Here is a 17,323-nt window from a genome sequence, read left to right as displayed (position 1 = left end):
CGCCTGGCAGTTGATGAGCTGTGCGTCTGCGGAGAGATCCAGTCGAACATATGATGTTCGACTGCCCAGATCTTGGGGAGGGGGGGCCAGAACTCTAGCCACCCTGGAGGTCAAGGCGTAAATTGGCCACTCATAAGCGGCGAGTCAATGTGGCGTGAGCCGCAATGTCCGACCGTGTGGGTGTTCCTTGATGCCATTGCTTTGCTTAACCGACATCAGTAGTTTATTTAAGGGAAAGATTCCTACCTCACTGCTGTGGGAAGCTACCCGAGAGTTATGGCTGGCCATCCGCTAATTAAAGCTTCAAGCCCTTTAATATTGGTGGACAGGTACTTACTGGCATTCAGCAACCTAGGCGTGGCAGCGAATTGCTGTCTTGAAGTGATAAATTTAAATTATTGAATGTAATATATATTTTGGTAGTGGATGGTGTGCGCCTACCCATTTTAGTAAATATATGACAAGTGAGCGGTGGGACACGAAGCAAGTGGTGTGTGGCACCATGCTTAGTTCGCTCAATTAGGTTAGCTCTAGGAGCTAGTTAGAACAAAGGTCGCTATACTGATTCGAGGCTCAGTAGCCGTTTGTGACACAGATATTCGATCTTATGCTTTAGGACGACCGAATGTGATGGTGGCGGGAGAAAGCTATGCAAATCAAAATACAGAATTTAAAATATTCACAATATAAATTTTTAAGTTACACTATCAGTTGTCTTCAATAACTGGAGTTACTGTTCTTATCCTGGCATCAGCTGATGTTATTGCAGATGTATTCAAATAGTGTACATACTTGATATTCTACTGATACAGATAAGTATTGCATTTGACAGAGGTGTTCAACCATCGGCATTTCCATTTGCAAATCACAAGTCCACAGGCAGGTATGTAGCCACTCAATATGCGCGCCCAAGGTACGATTCATACGTGAATCAACCCGTCTCCCTTCAGCTGATTTTCGACGCCGAGAACAACGGATTATTGTCAGTTTCAGGCAGGGTTCGGGGCCCACCATCATTAAGGGAATGGCTGAAGAATTCTTCCCGTCTGCAAAGTTGGAACGACCGGCGGCAGTTTTACGTACTGGTTACTATTCCTTGCAGCGGTATCTACGAGGCGTGATATCTAACCTGTAGAGGTGCAAGGCAGCATTTACATACAGTTCATAAAGTTATGCTGAAATAAAATTACTGAGACAGACTATAAAGCCGGGTCAGGCGACTTATAAGAAGAAAGCTTGTTTGTAAATTTTAGGATGGCTCATTTCTGTTTTAATTGAGTGGAAGAAGTGCGTTTTTGTCGGATTTCCAAAGAATTTGTAAATCGCTAATGAGCCCGGTCATGTTTAAACACATATGTATGTAGGTATAACGTTTTTTCGTCCGCTCTACCAGAAACAAATCTTAACCTATTTTGTCAAAACTTGGGGTGATATAAAGCTATTGGGAATAGAGCTCTAGTAATTTTCAAGCGAATCGGTTCATTTCAACCGCAGTTACAGCAAAAAAAAAAAAAAAAACGGGGTTTTGGGTACTTCTTCCGTTTTACTGGCGCAATTTTTAATTGATTTTGATGAAACTTGGTAGGATGATGTAAATCTTGTAGAAATATATCCCTGTTAATTCTCAAGTGAGTCGGTTCACAGTAATCGTTGTTAGAGGCAAAAAACTGGGTTTTAGGGTATGTTTTCAAGTAAATCCGCCCTTCTGACCTACTTACTGCGACAAAAGTTTTTAGACAGTGAAGGAAATTTTTTTATATCTATTCGTTAATTCCTTAAAACCTGATCAAAAAACAAATTCTTTATCTAAGTAATGGCATAGATTAAAATACTTTTTTATAATAAATTATATAAGGTTAATCTTTATTTAGCTAATAAAGTTATTTAATTTATATATTTTTTCAATTCAATTAATTAGGATATTTTTGATTGAGATTAAATAACCTTACCGGTAACTACTTATTACAAAAATCTATAGAAAGCGCTAGCGTTTCATTTTGAATTACAGTATTGGTTAAATACCGTGAACTTATAGTGAATCGCGCGTATCAAATTACATTTATATTTTTCTACTTAACTAAGGGGAGCAACGGGTAAGCTGAAAGTAGTGGAGAATACTTTATTATAAATACCAGTTTTACTAATGAAAGTACAATAGTATTGACAAAACAGAAAAACAATGCAGAAGGAGGTTGTAAACGTTCTTCTTACAGGAACCGAAAAATATTTTTAATGTTTCATATATCTTTAAAAATAAATAGAATACATTTTTCTGGCCTTTACATAATAATAAAGATCTTCTTGAAAAGTGGGTTTTGGTGTAAATTTTACAACGTACGATATGGTTTGTTGTCCTTGATAATTAAGAATTCGAGCATTTACAGTTTATTAAGCAATCAGAAAACTAAATGTTAGTTAAAAGATTATGTAAGATAATTAATATGTTTTGAGAAAAGTATTTCTTACCTTTTAATAATCGGTAATCAGTTAAAGGTTATTTAAGAGAACGCGACATGAAACACATCTTTTAAACACTGTCTTCAGATTATACCTATCACGTTGGCCAACCTGACGTTTGTCTGTTAGTTTCTTTAGAAAAGTTGTGCTTTCGTCTTTGCCGTGAAAGGTTGTTCGTTCGCGTCGCGGATTTTGTACCTTTATTAAATGGTTTGAAAGATGGAAGGAAATGCTGGGAGTCGAACGACTCGATTTATGATGGAAGGTGTTGGTGCAAGAGTTATTCGCGGTCCTGATTGGAAGTGGGGTAAACAGGTATGTAATATAAGTACTTAGGTTATGTTCGGTTACCAATTAAAAGAACCAAACGTTTTGCCTATGCTTAGTTTTTAAGTTTATTAATTCTGTTAAATTGCTTGAAATCAGTTATCTCCCCACCAACAAAATGTATGACTGGTTGTTTCATTCAACCCTCGTGTCTTAAAGTTTTCGAGTGTGTGTGGTGATAAATAAATGTTAATGTTTATTTCACTCACTGTTTTTGTTGTGAATATTTCATTATTTTCTAACATTCTGTACATTAATCCCTAGTTATTCATTTAAAGTAATTTTAAGGTATCAAGATGGTATAATGATATCTTGTAATGTCAAATAATATATTTCACTCCAATAATATCTGATTTGTTTAACTTCAGTAACAGATTTTTGTAGGATTTGTTTGCCAATTCTGTTAGTAAGGCATATTTGTATGTTTCATTGCTGATAAAAACATTAAATAATAAAAAAAACTAATTTTTTTTATATCTGCTGTCTATTAACTAACAGTTTATCAGACTTAATTGAGTCTTCTTAAGTAAACATAAAAAAAGTATCAGTAGTAGAATTTAAACTGGATAGTGACAAACAATTATCGTGAATGTATGTTAGAATATATAAGCAGTTCTATTCCACATTATTTTGATTATCAAGCTGTGCTCTTAGAATTCAAGAATGAGGATGAATTATTTATAAAATAATAGAATCCCTCTTTTGGTAATAGTGTTTGCATGTTTTATATTATTTTGGTAAAACATAAATCCCTTAACTAGTAAATAACTGAAAATTGTAGCAGTGCAATGCTGTAAAAATAAGTGGTGTCCATATATTCAAATAGGAAACTATACAGGTGGTTTTTCATGTTGCATTTTTTCAATGGGGATTAACCTATTCTAAACACATTTATATAATATTCAAACACAGTTCATAACTTTCATGGATGGCTGTTGACTCAAGATTAATATAATCGTAATTTTATTTTGTCTTATAAAATATGTTACTAAGTTAAATCATAATAAAATGTAGTTGAATATAGTTTAATAGTGGTACTTGTTTAAGTGAGTAGCAATCTAACTTTTCTTTTTAATTTTTAGAACAACTTAAAACTTTGTAATCTTTTAACTTAACTTAATCATTTGAACAACTTCGTTTTACTTTTATGTTGTGCAAAACTTTTAAGATATTTAAAAAAATGGCTTGTAATATTTTTAAAATCATTAGACATTTTATTTTTGGTAAATTTTAATTACTGCATAAATAGGTATTTTAAGTTATCTAGATGGTATAATGAGTTAAACAGATTATATTCTGTTTTCTTAAATTTGTATAATTATCTTGTTTTTGTAAAATAGTAAATTGATATTACTTGAGTATTAACTAAGTCTACAGTATCTCCATTTTGAAATTAAAAACAAATTGATCTTAAAGATATTTTATATGAAAATAATACAATTTAAAATTTGACTAACTAAGTCTAGCTATCACAGTGTTTTTTCTACATAATCATTGCCAAGATGAAAAGTTTTGTTGTAGTGAGCCATAAGCTTCAATTTCCCTTGCCACACTTCTGTTCATTAAATTGCTGTTTGACACCTTTCAATTCATCATCATTGAAATTACAAGCCACACATTCCTTCAGATTTTTGAGTAGATCATCTAGAGCATTCATTCTTAGATTGGGCAATAATGCCCCCTTGTGGGTGCTGCAGGCCTTCAGGAGGGCGGTAGAAGGCACACAGAAAATTGGGAGCATTCAGGTGGTCTAGGAAGCCGATGGCTGATTAAAATAAAGGAAAATGATGTTTTCCTGATACTTCAAACTAAAATTAAATACCTACTACACTAGTACAAAAAATTAAAGGGACATCTATATTTTATGATAAAAAATTATTGTATTCAAACTTCTTTAACTTTGCAACCAAGAGGCTTAGATAGGTGAATAAAAAAAAATTAAAGCTTGAATACTCTGCTGTTTGACAGTATACTTCAGATCTCAAAAATCATCAAATTAAAAAAAATCAGTGAGAAGAAAACTTTTAAAAAAGTGAAAGATTTTTCTTCATGTTTGCTCGAGCTCATGAATGAAACAAATTTTTTCAGTAAACTACATTAAAATCATTTAAAAGCGTAAGACTAGGTTTAATTTCTTTTTTTTGTATGTCCATGATTTTTCTGAACCGAAATATTCCACTTTTAAAGAGAAAAGGAATGCAATTGTCTTTAAGAGCGCACTTAAAAACAGCCATTGCAATTATTATTTTTAACAGATGGTAAGTTTAAAAATTGTGAGGGACGCTAGGAAAGTTTTGATTATCAATGTTGGTAGTGGGTAAAAAGGTTTGAGAGTCAATGATCTAGAGGTAAGGTCAGACTGGAAGAGTTTCCCAAAAACTACAGAAACTTCTGTCACAATTACAGAATTGTGTTATTGTATATGATTCATCATCCATGTCACAGATTATGGATATCACAACCAGTTTCTAACTCTAAGGTTTTAAAGTAATCATTTTTTGTGGCATGAATTTTATTAGTAGGAAATGAAACTGATCCCAAAGATCCATCAACCAGTGTGCAGATAGGACTTCCCTTTCACAATTAATTGGTTTTTCGGTGCCTCAGATGTCACTCAAATACCAGAACTCTATGTAGGAGGTATTATATGACATCCATATTACATCATTGCCAACGGTAAAATCGAGAAATTCATCATTCTCTGTAACCTTGACAAAAATTTAACGTTGGTCCCATCGCATCTTATAGTATGACATTTATTTATTATTCAGTATTTCTCTGAATTGTTTGATTTTTTGAAAAATAATTGTATTTACATTTTCAAATTAAAGACAAATCGATCATAAAAATATTTTATATGAAAATAATACAATTTAAAATTTGACTAACTGATCGATCACCTACCAAACAAAGCCAGTAATCTACTGCTGCCAATTATCAACGCTCTGATGCTTATGATTTATAAATTTTGGATAGTGCACACCTACAGGTAATATCAATTTTATCCCATGGCCAGTCGAACAAACATGCTACCTACTGGATGCGGCCGTATACACTGACTAATTACCTAAAATATAATTTATTATGGTCTATTTTACGTAACTGCTCTTGGAACATCCCGAAAAATGAATTCCAAATCAGAGATGAGTTTGCAAAGATTTCTTATTATTGTATAGTTAATGCGCTTGTTTAATGATAAACAAGTTTTCGCAAACGTTAATCGTCTTGGTTTTTCGTTATACCATTCCGAAAATTACCTGTCATTTTCGTATATTCATTTTATTTTTACGCAACAACCATTTGCTTATCAATTTCTGCTAGAGTTTTATTCTCTCACCGATTAGTATGGCAGATCTTAACGACTGACAAATCCTACGTTAATCACACAGATGCGGACAGGCAAGATAAATTTTAGTTAATACCGAACGTTACGCTTCTCATTTTAATATAGATCGCGATAAATTTTTAGTCAACTTTTTTCGACATGTGTTAGACAAATCGTAGGTTTTTTAAATCATTTTATATCTCATAACTATTATTTCACAAATGTTTTTTGAAACTGTAATCTTTCCAGAAAACAGTAAACTTTCCTGAAATTTTTATCTCTGAACCTTTTTGCTGACCGGTATTTGTTCTAATGCAACAACCACTCAGATTATACTATCATATGTGGCGCAATAAGTTAACCATTACGGTGTAGAGTGGGTAGCGAGCGGAGAAAAGCTACGGATTTGTTCGACAACAAATGGTGAGTAAATTTCCTGCATGAATGGCGCTTTTATCACGTTCTAAAAGTTAAAAAAAAGCCTGATTTTTCAAGTCCATTGTCTTACTCACTTTGAAACTTTACAACTGGATTGTAAATACCAACAAAAATCGATGGATTTTGAGTCGGTTACATCAATATCCACTAGAAATACTGAAATCGACGTTATTTTTCTGACTTCCTTTATATTAGACAGTAGGCCCAGTTATAGTTATACTTTTGTTTTTTTTTTGAGTATAATTTCTCAGACTGACATTATTTGAATCCTAAGCCAAGAAATATGCATGTAAAATGGGTTTTAATTTACTTCAAAAGTAGCTACAAATTTGTTCCAAGTAACAGAATTTGAATTTTGTATTTATGTTGGTCTAAAAAAGGCTTATGAAAAAATTCTTCGGTAGTAGTTAGATCATTAAATGCATGGTTAGATTGTCAAAAATAATAACTTTTTTTATTATAATAGCAGTTCGTATTAATATTTAATGATATTTTGCTACCAACAACAAACTGTTTAGCAATAATTCAAAATCAGCGATAATACCCTTGAATTTTTTTTTTTACTATTTACATCCTTTTTATGTTTTTTGGACTAATACTTGAATTCAATAAATCCTTTAGTCATATAACTGTTTTGCTACAATTTTTGTTGAATTTTATTGACTTTATTTAAAACTGAAATATTTCCTTCCATTATTTCATTATCCAGTAAAGTGTAGTCAACTTTTCAGGTATGTTGTTAACTTTCTTTTTCTGTTTAGCCTCCGGAACCACCGTTAAGGTATTACTTCAGAGGAGGATTGAGGATGATATGTATAAATGTAAATATATGTTGTTAACTGGAGAAACAGAAGTTAAAGGCATTATTTCTGTGAAATTGGTTTCAATTTGCAGAATACTCAAGAATATTTTAACAGAAAAAAAAAATAGTGAAGATTGTTAAAGAAAGTTTTTTAGTGTAAAAAACTACAATTGATTTTTTGTCTTGAAATAATTTTAGATAATTGTGTAGTTAGGGACTCACCTCCAGTTTTGATGAAATTTGGAATATACCTTATTTAGAATCTAAGTTATTCGATGAAATTTACATTTTTCGTTGGAATCGTCTTTTACTCGACTCACATCCTGCGTAATTTACCCAGTACCCTCACCAAACATTTCGTAAGTCAACAATGCATAGGGGGTAAAATGCATTATTTTTGGACTAAATAATTTTGTTGAGGTTTTCAATTAAGTTAAGAATGAGGTTGGACCAAATTAAGTTAGGTTAGGCTTAAGTGCAAGTTAGGTAAGTATTCATTAACTTAAACCAATTACTTGGCTTACGTGAAATTCAGTTGAGTTTAGTTAGGTTTAGATCAAGGTTAAAGAGAGGTTTAGTATAAAATATATTATTTTCATACTAAATAGTTGGTTATGGTATATAGTTATGGACTCGGATTATCAAACGGCCAGTTCAACTTTTAAAGAGAGCAAGCGAAGCAAGTGTTACGTTATGTTAGATTTGGTTAGGTTATGTTGATATCTGAGGCGACCATGCTATGTCTTAACAGGCGGAGGCTGGTTGCCTTGGGGTGTTTAATAAGTATGGAAAAAAAGGTTATGTTGATATAACTCATCGGGTTGGTCTGATGGTGAACGCGTCTCCCCAAATCAGCTGATTTGGAAGTCTAGAGTTCTAGCGTTCAAGTCATAGTAAAGGCAGTTACTTTCATACACATTTGAATACTAGATCGCGGATACCGGTGTTCTTTGGTGCTTGGGTTTCAATTAACCACACAGCTATGGTCGACCTGAGATTACAAAATTACATTTTACTTAGAATCATACATAAACTTCATTCATCCTCTGAAGTAATACCTGACTATAATTCCCGGAGGGTAAACAGGAAAAAAGTTATGTTTATATCGTACGAAATTTAGTCACGGAATCGTTAGTTATCTAACCTTAACCGTGACTTTTTTCCCTACTCCCTTGGACCGGACATACAGTTAAGTAAACCTTAACCCAGGGGAGTGTCCTTAACTCTGTGGGGCCTTCCCCCCTACCGGCAGTAGGCCCGATATGGCAGGTCAGCCCCTCGGTTGGATCTTTTCATTCTTTATTGACCACTCTAATGGGTGTACTCCATTACTGGATTCCCCCCTTACCGGTATTGGGTCTTTTCGTTTGTATCCTCTAACCTAGTCTCCCTTGGAGTCCTCAATCGATCATCGGAACCGCCACACCTCGGTATGCTGGCTCCCGATTGGGCCTGCCCACCCAACCCTACACTAAAACCCTCTTCGTCTACCTTCCATATCTTAGCATTGAAGCACTTCCCTCGAGTATTCCTCCACTTTCCTCCAGTTACTCTGCGAGGTCAGCATATACGGGACTATATCCTCCGGCAACAGATTTGCAATACCAGCCCGACTATCACTTGACTGTTCAAACCATTCCTCACACTTTAAGAGGGTGTGCTCAACTGAGTCCCGTTCACCACAATACATACAATCATACGACTCTCTCCTCCCAATTCCATACAAATACACTTCAAAATTACTGTGACCAGATAACATTTGTGTCAGGTAAAAACTTGTCTCACCAAACCTTCTATTATACCATACTCTTAAATCGGGAATTAAACTCCTCGTCCATCCAGCCTTGACACCCAAGTTCCATTTGTCTTGCCATACTCTTAGTGTTTCATTTCTAACTTCAGCACTGTCACCGCCTTCATACTTATGGGCACGCTCAAGAACCAAAAGGTCCATGGGGGGAGTCTTGGCCAGTACACATACCGCGTCATAAGAAGCCACCACACCTAAGAAGGCTCTTCAATGAATTCTCTCTAGTCTAACTTGATTTCTCTGTATAACAACTGCAACCTTCCAAACAGGCGCAGCATATAACATAATGGAAGAAACCACCAACATAATGGCTTGATGTTTAGACGCCCGCAGTGCAACCTGTGAAGTCATCAGACGACTTAATGCCTTAAGAGTCTATTCATCCCTTTCACAGCACTCCAAAATGTGTTTGCTGAACTGTAGTGACTTGTCGATTATCACACCAAGGTACTTCACCTTAAGGCTTTCTTGTTTGTGGTGATTCCGGACCACCAACCCTAATGGGATGAGCTCTACATTTCCCTGTTAAGGAAACATACTGACTCTTATCAAGAGCAAGTTCCAGACCGTGGTCTCTCAACCATACATGGATCAAATCAAGTGCAGCATTGCCCCTGTGCAGGATCTGCTGCTCCATCCTGCCACTAATCATAAGGACTAAATCATCCACATAAGCAATTTACTGCATATGCTTCGGCAACCGAAGCAATATGTCGTCAAAAACAATATCCCAATGGGGCCCAACACTGAACCCTGTGGGACTCCCTCAAACATCTGGAAACTGAAACACTCTTCCAAAGTCTCCATCTTGATCCATCTGTCATTTAAATTGATGAGCTCCTCCATGATTCTTGATGCCAACAACCTCTCAGCAATTTTTCCCAAATTGTTAAGAAGACATAATGGTCTAAACCTTTCGGCCATGTCATCATTACCACCTTGGGAAGGAAGACAAGCTGCCCTTCCTTCCAACAGGCTGGGAATGTCCCACCTTCCAGTTCTTTATTGAAAATGTATACTATGACCCATGTTACCCTACTGATTAGGGCCTTTGGCACCTTGGCCGGGATTCCGTCCGGCCCCAGACTTTTCACATTCCCCAGCCTGTTTATTGCCAAGATAACTTCATCAACAGTATATCTACTTCTCTCAGAAACTGGAGGTCCAACCATTCTTCGTTCGGCACAAGGGAAGAGTCTTTCCATCTCACACTTCACCCTATCCATCGTCAATACAGGGAGGCGCCTACCGAGTCTCTTCATCACAATCTGGTAGGCTCTCTCCCAGGGATCCCTATCCAAATCCTCGCACAGCTCCATCCACTTTTTTGCACTTTACTGTCTTAATCTCATAATTGAGGGCACGTCTGTGATCGCTATAGTCTCGAGCAGACTCAGCATACTCCGCCCTATCATTTCGACACAACCGCTACATACATCTTTTGCTGGATTGTAACTCCCTCTGCATATGCACAATTCTTGGGGTCCACCAATATACTGGCTTGAAACTCTGATACTTCATCTCAAACCATGCAATCTCATCTTTGATAATCTCTTGAAGTTCCTCTGGAGTTAAATTCAATTGAAAAATCACTCTCTCTACTACTCTATTTACAACCATGTCCACCTGCCAGTTGGACAGGTGTAACGGCGAGCCACTGACCCTCAATTTCAATGACGGATCTTGCAACTCAATTGATGTGGCTAGATGATCACTAGCAATATCCTCCATAAGCACCTTCAAGGAGCAAAGCTCCCGATCCAATCGTCCATCCAGAATAATGAGATCAAGGTATGAATAGTGTCCCCTAGCCATGTACATGTATCTTACAATTGAAGTCACACAGTATTATGACCCTTCTTCTTCCTCGAGCGACCAGTTTATGTAACCTATTCATGAACTCAGCATAACGGGAATGTCACAATTTGGAGTAATGTACAGCCAGAGCTAACTCCCAGGCTATCAAGCCGGCTCCTCTCTCTGCCAGTCTCCAACAAACTATACTGCCAACATCACGGATGACAACATCACAGTTTCTATCTACACACCAGTCATTACCAGGTGCGACATAACTGTTCGCCTCAGACATGATAACAAAATCAACATCTATCCATTTAGCCAACTCCTCGGTCAAATCATGCAAGAGAGGGCTACGATTAGCATTTGTTAAAAGTAATTTAATCTTCTTTTCCTGATTGGCAGCCTAAGCCTCTACTGCGAAGATCAACACCTCTAACATTTACACGATAGTTGGTCTTGAAATGACCGTCCTTGCCACATTTAAAACAGATGCTGCGTCTATCAGGACTCGTACAGCCAGCAGCCCTATGGCTCACCGACTAACATCTATAACATCTTTCTATGTCTTCACTGAGGGCAATTCTACATGAAACCCATCCAATCTTCAGTCTCAATTTCTGCACTAAGTGATCTGCCAGCTTAGCGGGAGTCAACATAGAGGCGACCTTGGTGCTGCCAAATGCAGGCCTCATAGAGAACTGCTGGAGATGCACCAGCTCCGGATCTGCAGCTGCCCTGAGGGCCGTAGTTACGTCCTCCTCTGTGGAGAGCTTATCAGTGTCCTCAATAATAATTTTCTTTGTGTGCACCCTATTTGTGCAGTCACCTTGACACCTATCCCAGCAACTATTTTCCTCTGCAGAACCTCCACTCCTCATCCATCACTTTTCACCCTGAAGAGCACTTCTCCTGCTTGGCCCTTCCTTAGTGACAATATCTCTGGAAGCTCACCATCCACTCCATCCTTCACTTGTTTTAACAAGTCACCATAGGTTCTATATTGACTTGTTACCGCTACAGTCTTTGAGGGTGAGACCTGAACATGTTCAGATGATTTTGCCCGGCCCACTCCTTGTCGAGAAACACCTCTATCTTTAACATCTTCCTCCTATTGGCATACTCCAGTAACTTCTTCAGTAAGTGCCCAATTCTACCACCTAAAGCACCAAAAACCGTCTTGTTGTTTGATAGTACAAATATTCTACCAGTGCCACCTTTCAAGTACTCAGCCATCTTATTGACGCTCTGTGTGGAGTAAACCACCACCACAAACACTGTGTGAAATTGCAGCTCAATTTCTTCACCAATGAGAACCTTTGTCTGCGGTTTAAAAGTGAACAGCTGTCCAGCTTTCAATCTGCCCCTTTCTTCCAGGTTTCTAATATCAGAAACTCTTCTAAGAACTGACATCATAAAAGGGTCATCGAGAGCTGCCAGATAGACCACAACCACTATGTCCTTATCCACACTATACAGGAACCCCTCTTGTCTTCCACATAACTATAAGCAGCTTTAGGCCAGTGTTTAACTATCAGACCCACCACCTCATCAACTCCATTGTTAAGCTGCTATAAAATATCATCATTATCTGACTTCGCATCAGTCTGTGTTGCAGTCTTCTGAGTGCTTATCTCCAGTGATCTCTTAGATAAGCCCATCTTAAATCCAGCTATTTGCTTGATTATATTATACTTATTTAATTTAACTTGTTTAATTTCCCTCTTTGTATTTTTATCGGTCGACCTGTGCAGAAGATGAGCTGTAGTCTCCAATTTACAAATCCAGTTCACTAGCTCGTTGCCCGGGTCTCTTTCCTCAATACTAGGAGGACGCCATCTTTTCCGGTTTTCCCTAGGTCTATTATCACCTGATACACTATTAGTGTAGAGTCCATGGCCAGCGGTAATTTGACTTAAGGTGCAACCTCTGCACTCTCCTTGTTGGTTGATGCCTCTGCTCTCACTGGAGAACGATCCAGGACCTTCCTGGGTGTAAGTGGATTTCCATCCATATTCTTCGACTTCCTTCCATAAGATAGATGGAAGCTCAACAACCTCTGATTCTAAGTAAAGTATTGAAAAATTTACTAAGCAACATTAGGTTTAGGCACAAGCTTACAACAGTTTATCTACCTAAGCGAAATACCAGTCTCTGTTATCAGAAAGATAACCACCTATAATTAACCTTTTATAACTAAAATTAATGTAACTCTAAAATCGTAACATTAAAATCGGAGGTGAGTCACTAATTGTAAACAGTTACCAAATTTTAACTATCAGATGCAATGGACATTTGACTTTTTAATATATATTTTAGTAGAGGATATATATTTTCAGATTGGAGTTAGTTGCATTTTAAGACATTCTGACTTGTTTACATCTTATACTATTCGTCATATGTTATTTACTATTCTATTCAAGACAAGATTTTTTTATTTCACTTGTGTGGATTGATCATAAGTTTCTTGTTTTTTTTTGTTTCTATATGTTTATTACTAGTGATAATATGCTACCATTGAGCATATTGATTAGTTTGCTGTAGATTATCAAAGTATTCTTTGGTTTTTACAGGATGGTGGAGAGGGTCATGTCGGTACAGTACGTAATTTTGAGTCTCCAGAAGAAGTTGTTGCTGTTTGGGACAATGGTACTGCAGCCAATTATCGATGCTCTGGTGCTTATGATTTACGAATTCTGGATAGTGCACCAACAGGTAATATAAACATTTTTCCATGGCTAATCATACATGCTGTCCCCCTAAATATGGCCATGTCCACATACTAATTCTCTATGAGAACAATACCTTTTCCCCAAAATTTATAAAAAAATATAAATGTTTTTTTAAATCATATAGTATTTGCAATTGATTTTTACTAAATTTAAAAATAAAATAAATTAACTTTGACTGCAGTGTTGTGAACAAAAATGAATTTAGGATTGGGGCCTGGGATTTTAAAAGTAGAAACATAAGAATTGCTCAGGTACATCCATTTGTTTCTGTATAATGACTAAAAGGATGGTAATTTAGTTATAGTGGACAAGTGAGTATCCCTTGGGATATTGTCAGGTTTACAAATTATCTTCATCACTTAATTAACAAAATCATATGTAAGCGAATAATGATGAGAGCATTTAATGTGGAAAAATTATAAAATTAAGGCAAACCAGTTGGTTCAATACCAGTTCATATCTCTTAAAGCTAAGTTTGCTCACTTTAGTTAATGGACTTCATTAGCTAATGGGTGATTCTTCATTTGTCAGTTGGCCATAGAGCTAGGCTTCATTATAATCATTGTTCTGGAAAGGATTAAGCAAATGGTCCCTCGGATACGTATAAGATGCCCTCCTAATCAATCTTCAGTCATGAATCTGGTTCAATTTGTAGATTAGTATAGAAAATTTTAAAAAGTGACCTCAGCTTATAGTCTGCACCTAGAGGGTTAATAGTTTTAACAGTGCACATTATGATATATTGCTTCCTTAATATTGCTTGAAAAGTTTTATTTTTCTGCTCCTTTTGTAAAGATAAATTCATAAATCCTATATTATAATTAATATTAAGATATATTTATACATAACATGAAAAAAATATTTTATGTATAATTAAAAATATATTGATTCTATAAAAGCATAACAATTATTTATCAACCTATTTTATTAATTATTAAACAATACTCAGATATTGAATATCAGAGTGGTATATTTGGTTGTTTGCCATCCAGTGTAGGAGGTAGACAGTTCAAGGCCTGGTTGTATTTTACTGCTGCTGACTCTTGTATACAGATTTCTTTTTATCTGGTAATTCAAGAATATAACAAGTTACAGGTACATTTATTATATGAACAAGAAGTGCAGTTGTATATGGATCCCAAATCTGTAATGTTACATTAGGTGCTTAGGGACTTGGAATACCAAAAATCAGTTAAAAACCTCAGATTTTGTTAAAAATTTATACAAAATAATTATATAAAATTAAATAATTTTTAAATAGTATTTTGCCAATGTAAGTAATAACCACTAACTTTGTTCTTGAATTATTACTGTTATTTTAATTATTACTATGTAAATGTTCTTTTCAGATCTTAATAATATTCAATCTTATATATATGTAAAAATGAATGTTTGTTTATCCCTTATGCTTTCCTATACCATTCATTCGATTGCGATGAAACTTTGGTGAGTTCTGCGCATGCCTGCAAAGGTTTCTGAATTAGTTTGGACCTACTAGGTGGCACTGGGGTCGAGATATTTTGAAAAATTGTATTTATGGTTCAATTTGGCTTATATTCAGAATATATATTAGTTACATAAAAAGAAAAATTTTTGCAAAAAACTATACCTGCTAGGTGGCGCCAGTGTCAAGATATTTACAAAACGAACAAACAAATATACAAACAGACTTTCTTCTTCTAGGCAATGTTCATATGTGTGTCTGCTATAGACTAAAAAACTACTTGGCCAGTTTACTGCGGGGAAAAAGGAGAAGGGAGAAAGGAAAAATGTGAAATTGGGAAAAAGTGAAAGGTTAAATTTTGTGAAGTTCTGTAATATTCAATTTTTTAATGTTTTATCAAACTTTCAATTGTGTTCATTTATCTATATACACAGCACTCAAATCTAGCAATACTGAATCATTGCCAGGTCTGCTAGTATAAAATAAATGAATAATGAAAAATGATTAAATACTGACAAATTATATTTAAAAAAAAAAGAATAAAGATTGTAATTATCTTATTTGTAATTGTTAGATTATTAATTACCTTTTTGTTAATTTAATAATGTTAGATTATTAATTATGCACCAGAAGTTATTTATTATCAGAAAATGAAATTACAAAAAAAATAGATAAGTAATAAATGTGTATTTCATTTGTGTAATTGTGTCATACTATTTGATAGTTCAAGGTACCTTGAACTATCCATATTGGACCTTAAACATTCAAGGTGATTCAAGGTATTTAATTATTTGAATATATTGACCAAGTAGCTCAATTCCGTCACAAATAAACCATCTTGAAACTTCTCGGCTTCTGATCAGTTTTCTTCTTCTTTAGCAATTTCATCTCTTAACTCATAAACACGTTGCAAAAATTTCCTATGTGATAACCATCTTGGCTCGTAATAAAATAGTAACGCTGAATGTACTGCACCCATGTCTTTACAAAGTGCAGAAAAGATTCTTGATTTTAGGGGTTTCATTTTTGTATATATTATCATAGGTACAACCATCTTTAGCACAATATTCCAACCAGAAGTCATTTCTTTGAAAGCCAGAGCTTCTCTGTGGTTCATGCAATGTGTCCAGACACACTGTGGAAAGTTTTGTTTCACAAGTGCTTGTACGTGCTCGTATACTTTGGAATATTCCAGACATTGAATGAGCAAAATTGGTACATATTCTAATACAATTTCTCCACTCTATATTTGCCTTGTTTATAAAATCATTTATTTTGCAAATAATGCAAGTGCTGTTGCTTTGAGTTCTGTTGGTTTGCAGAAAAATAGTTGTTCTACTGCTTATACATATCATTGGAAAGTTGAACATACGCAATGAAATGAGCATCTTTATTGCTATCTGTTGCTTCTTCAAGCTGAAATGAAAACAATTTGTCACGCAATTTCCCCAAAAGCTGAAGCTTTACATCTTCAGCTATATCACCAATTTGACGGGCAACAGTATCATTTGATCGAGGTATGAACTACAATTGTTCGGCAAAATTATCTCCAAACATAGCTTCTACAATCTCAATTGCAGTTGGCAAAATAAGTTCTTCACCAATGGCGGTGAGTCTTTTACATCTGTCTATTTTATATGAAACTTTGTAAGAAGCAAGTAAAGCTTTTTCATTTACAGACAAAGTTTTTTTAAAAATGGTGTTTGCTTTTCATATGATTTTAATTTTAATTCGAAGAATTCTCAAGATTTGTTAATGTACTCACTATGAAGATTTTCTAAATGTTGTTTTAGTTTATTAGATTTCATGCTGTCTGCTGCCAAAATTCTTTTGGGGCCTTTCTTCTTCATTTACTTCAGTACTGATAAATACAAAATTTAAGTATTCTTGAGAATATTTTCTTGATTTTATTTTCAGAATCATGCTTGTCTGTGCACTTGATGCTTCATTATTGTCCAATGCTCGCTTAACCCGCCCACTTAAAAAGTTATCCATGATTTTGTATAAATCTGCTGCCATGAGTATTTAATTCTGTGAATTGCATTCAGTAGATTAACATTTAAATTACAACATACATATTCACGATAGATTTGATAGCAATAGAAGGATCGACTCAACTGAGACTGGCTGGAATTGAATGAGGTGCAGCATTTATATATGTTTGCACAGACATTCCAGAATGTTTGAGACA

General features: G+C 35.2%; 2 protein-coding genes across 2 annotated transcripts in view; one reads left to right on the top strand and one right to left on the bottom strand.

Annotated features, from left to right (window-relative positions):
* Window positions 1-2,570, bottom strand: part of LOC142319469 (betaine-homocysteine S-methyltransferase-like) — a 46,346-nt gene extending 43,776 nt beyond the window's left edge. The window contains exon 1 of the mRNA XM_075356785.1: window positions 2,467-2,570. The gene's annotated coding sequence lies outside the window, so the exon portion shown is untranslated. The remainder of the gene's footprint in view (window positions 1-2,466) is intronic.
* A 7-nt stretch (window positions 2,571-2,577) lies between these two features.
* mib1 (E3 ubiquitin-protein ligase mind bomb 1) overlaps window positions 2,578-17,323 on the top strand; it is a 276,457-nt gene continuing 261,711 nt past the window's right edge. The window contains exons 1-2 of the mRNA XM_075356782.1: window positions 2,578-2,772; window positions 13,530-13,671. Of these exons, the coding sequence (XP_075212897.1) occupies window positions 2,677-2,772; window positions 13,530-13,671 (238 nt within the window). The 5' untranslated portion in view covers window positions 2,578-2,676. The remainder of the gene's footprint in view (window positions 2,773-13,529; window positions 13,672-17,323) is intronic.

This window comes from Lycorma delicatula, chromosome 2, assembly GCF_047948215.1.
Source record: "Lycorma delicatula isolate Av1 chromosome 2, ASM4794821v1, whole genome shotgun sequence".
NCBI lineage: Eukaryota > Metazoa > Arthropoda > Insecta > Hemiptera > Fulgoridae > Lycorma > Lycorma delicatula.
Note: the sequence above shows the minus strand (reverse complement) of the source record. Positions and strands in the feature narration are given on the sequence as shown.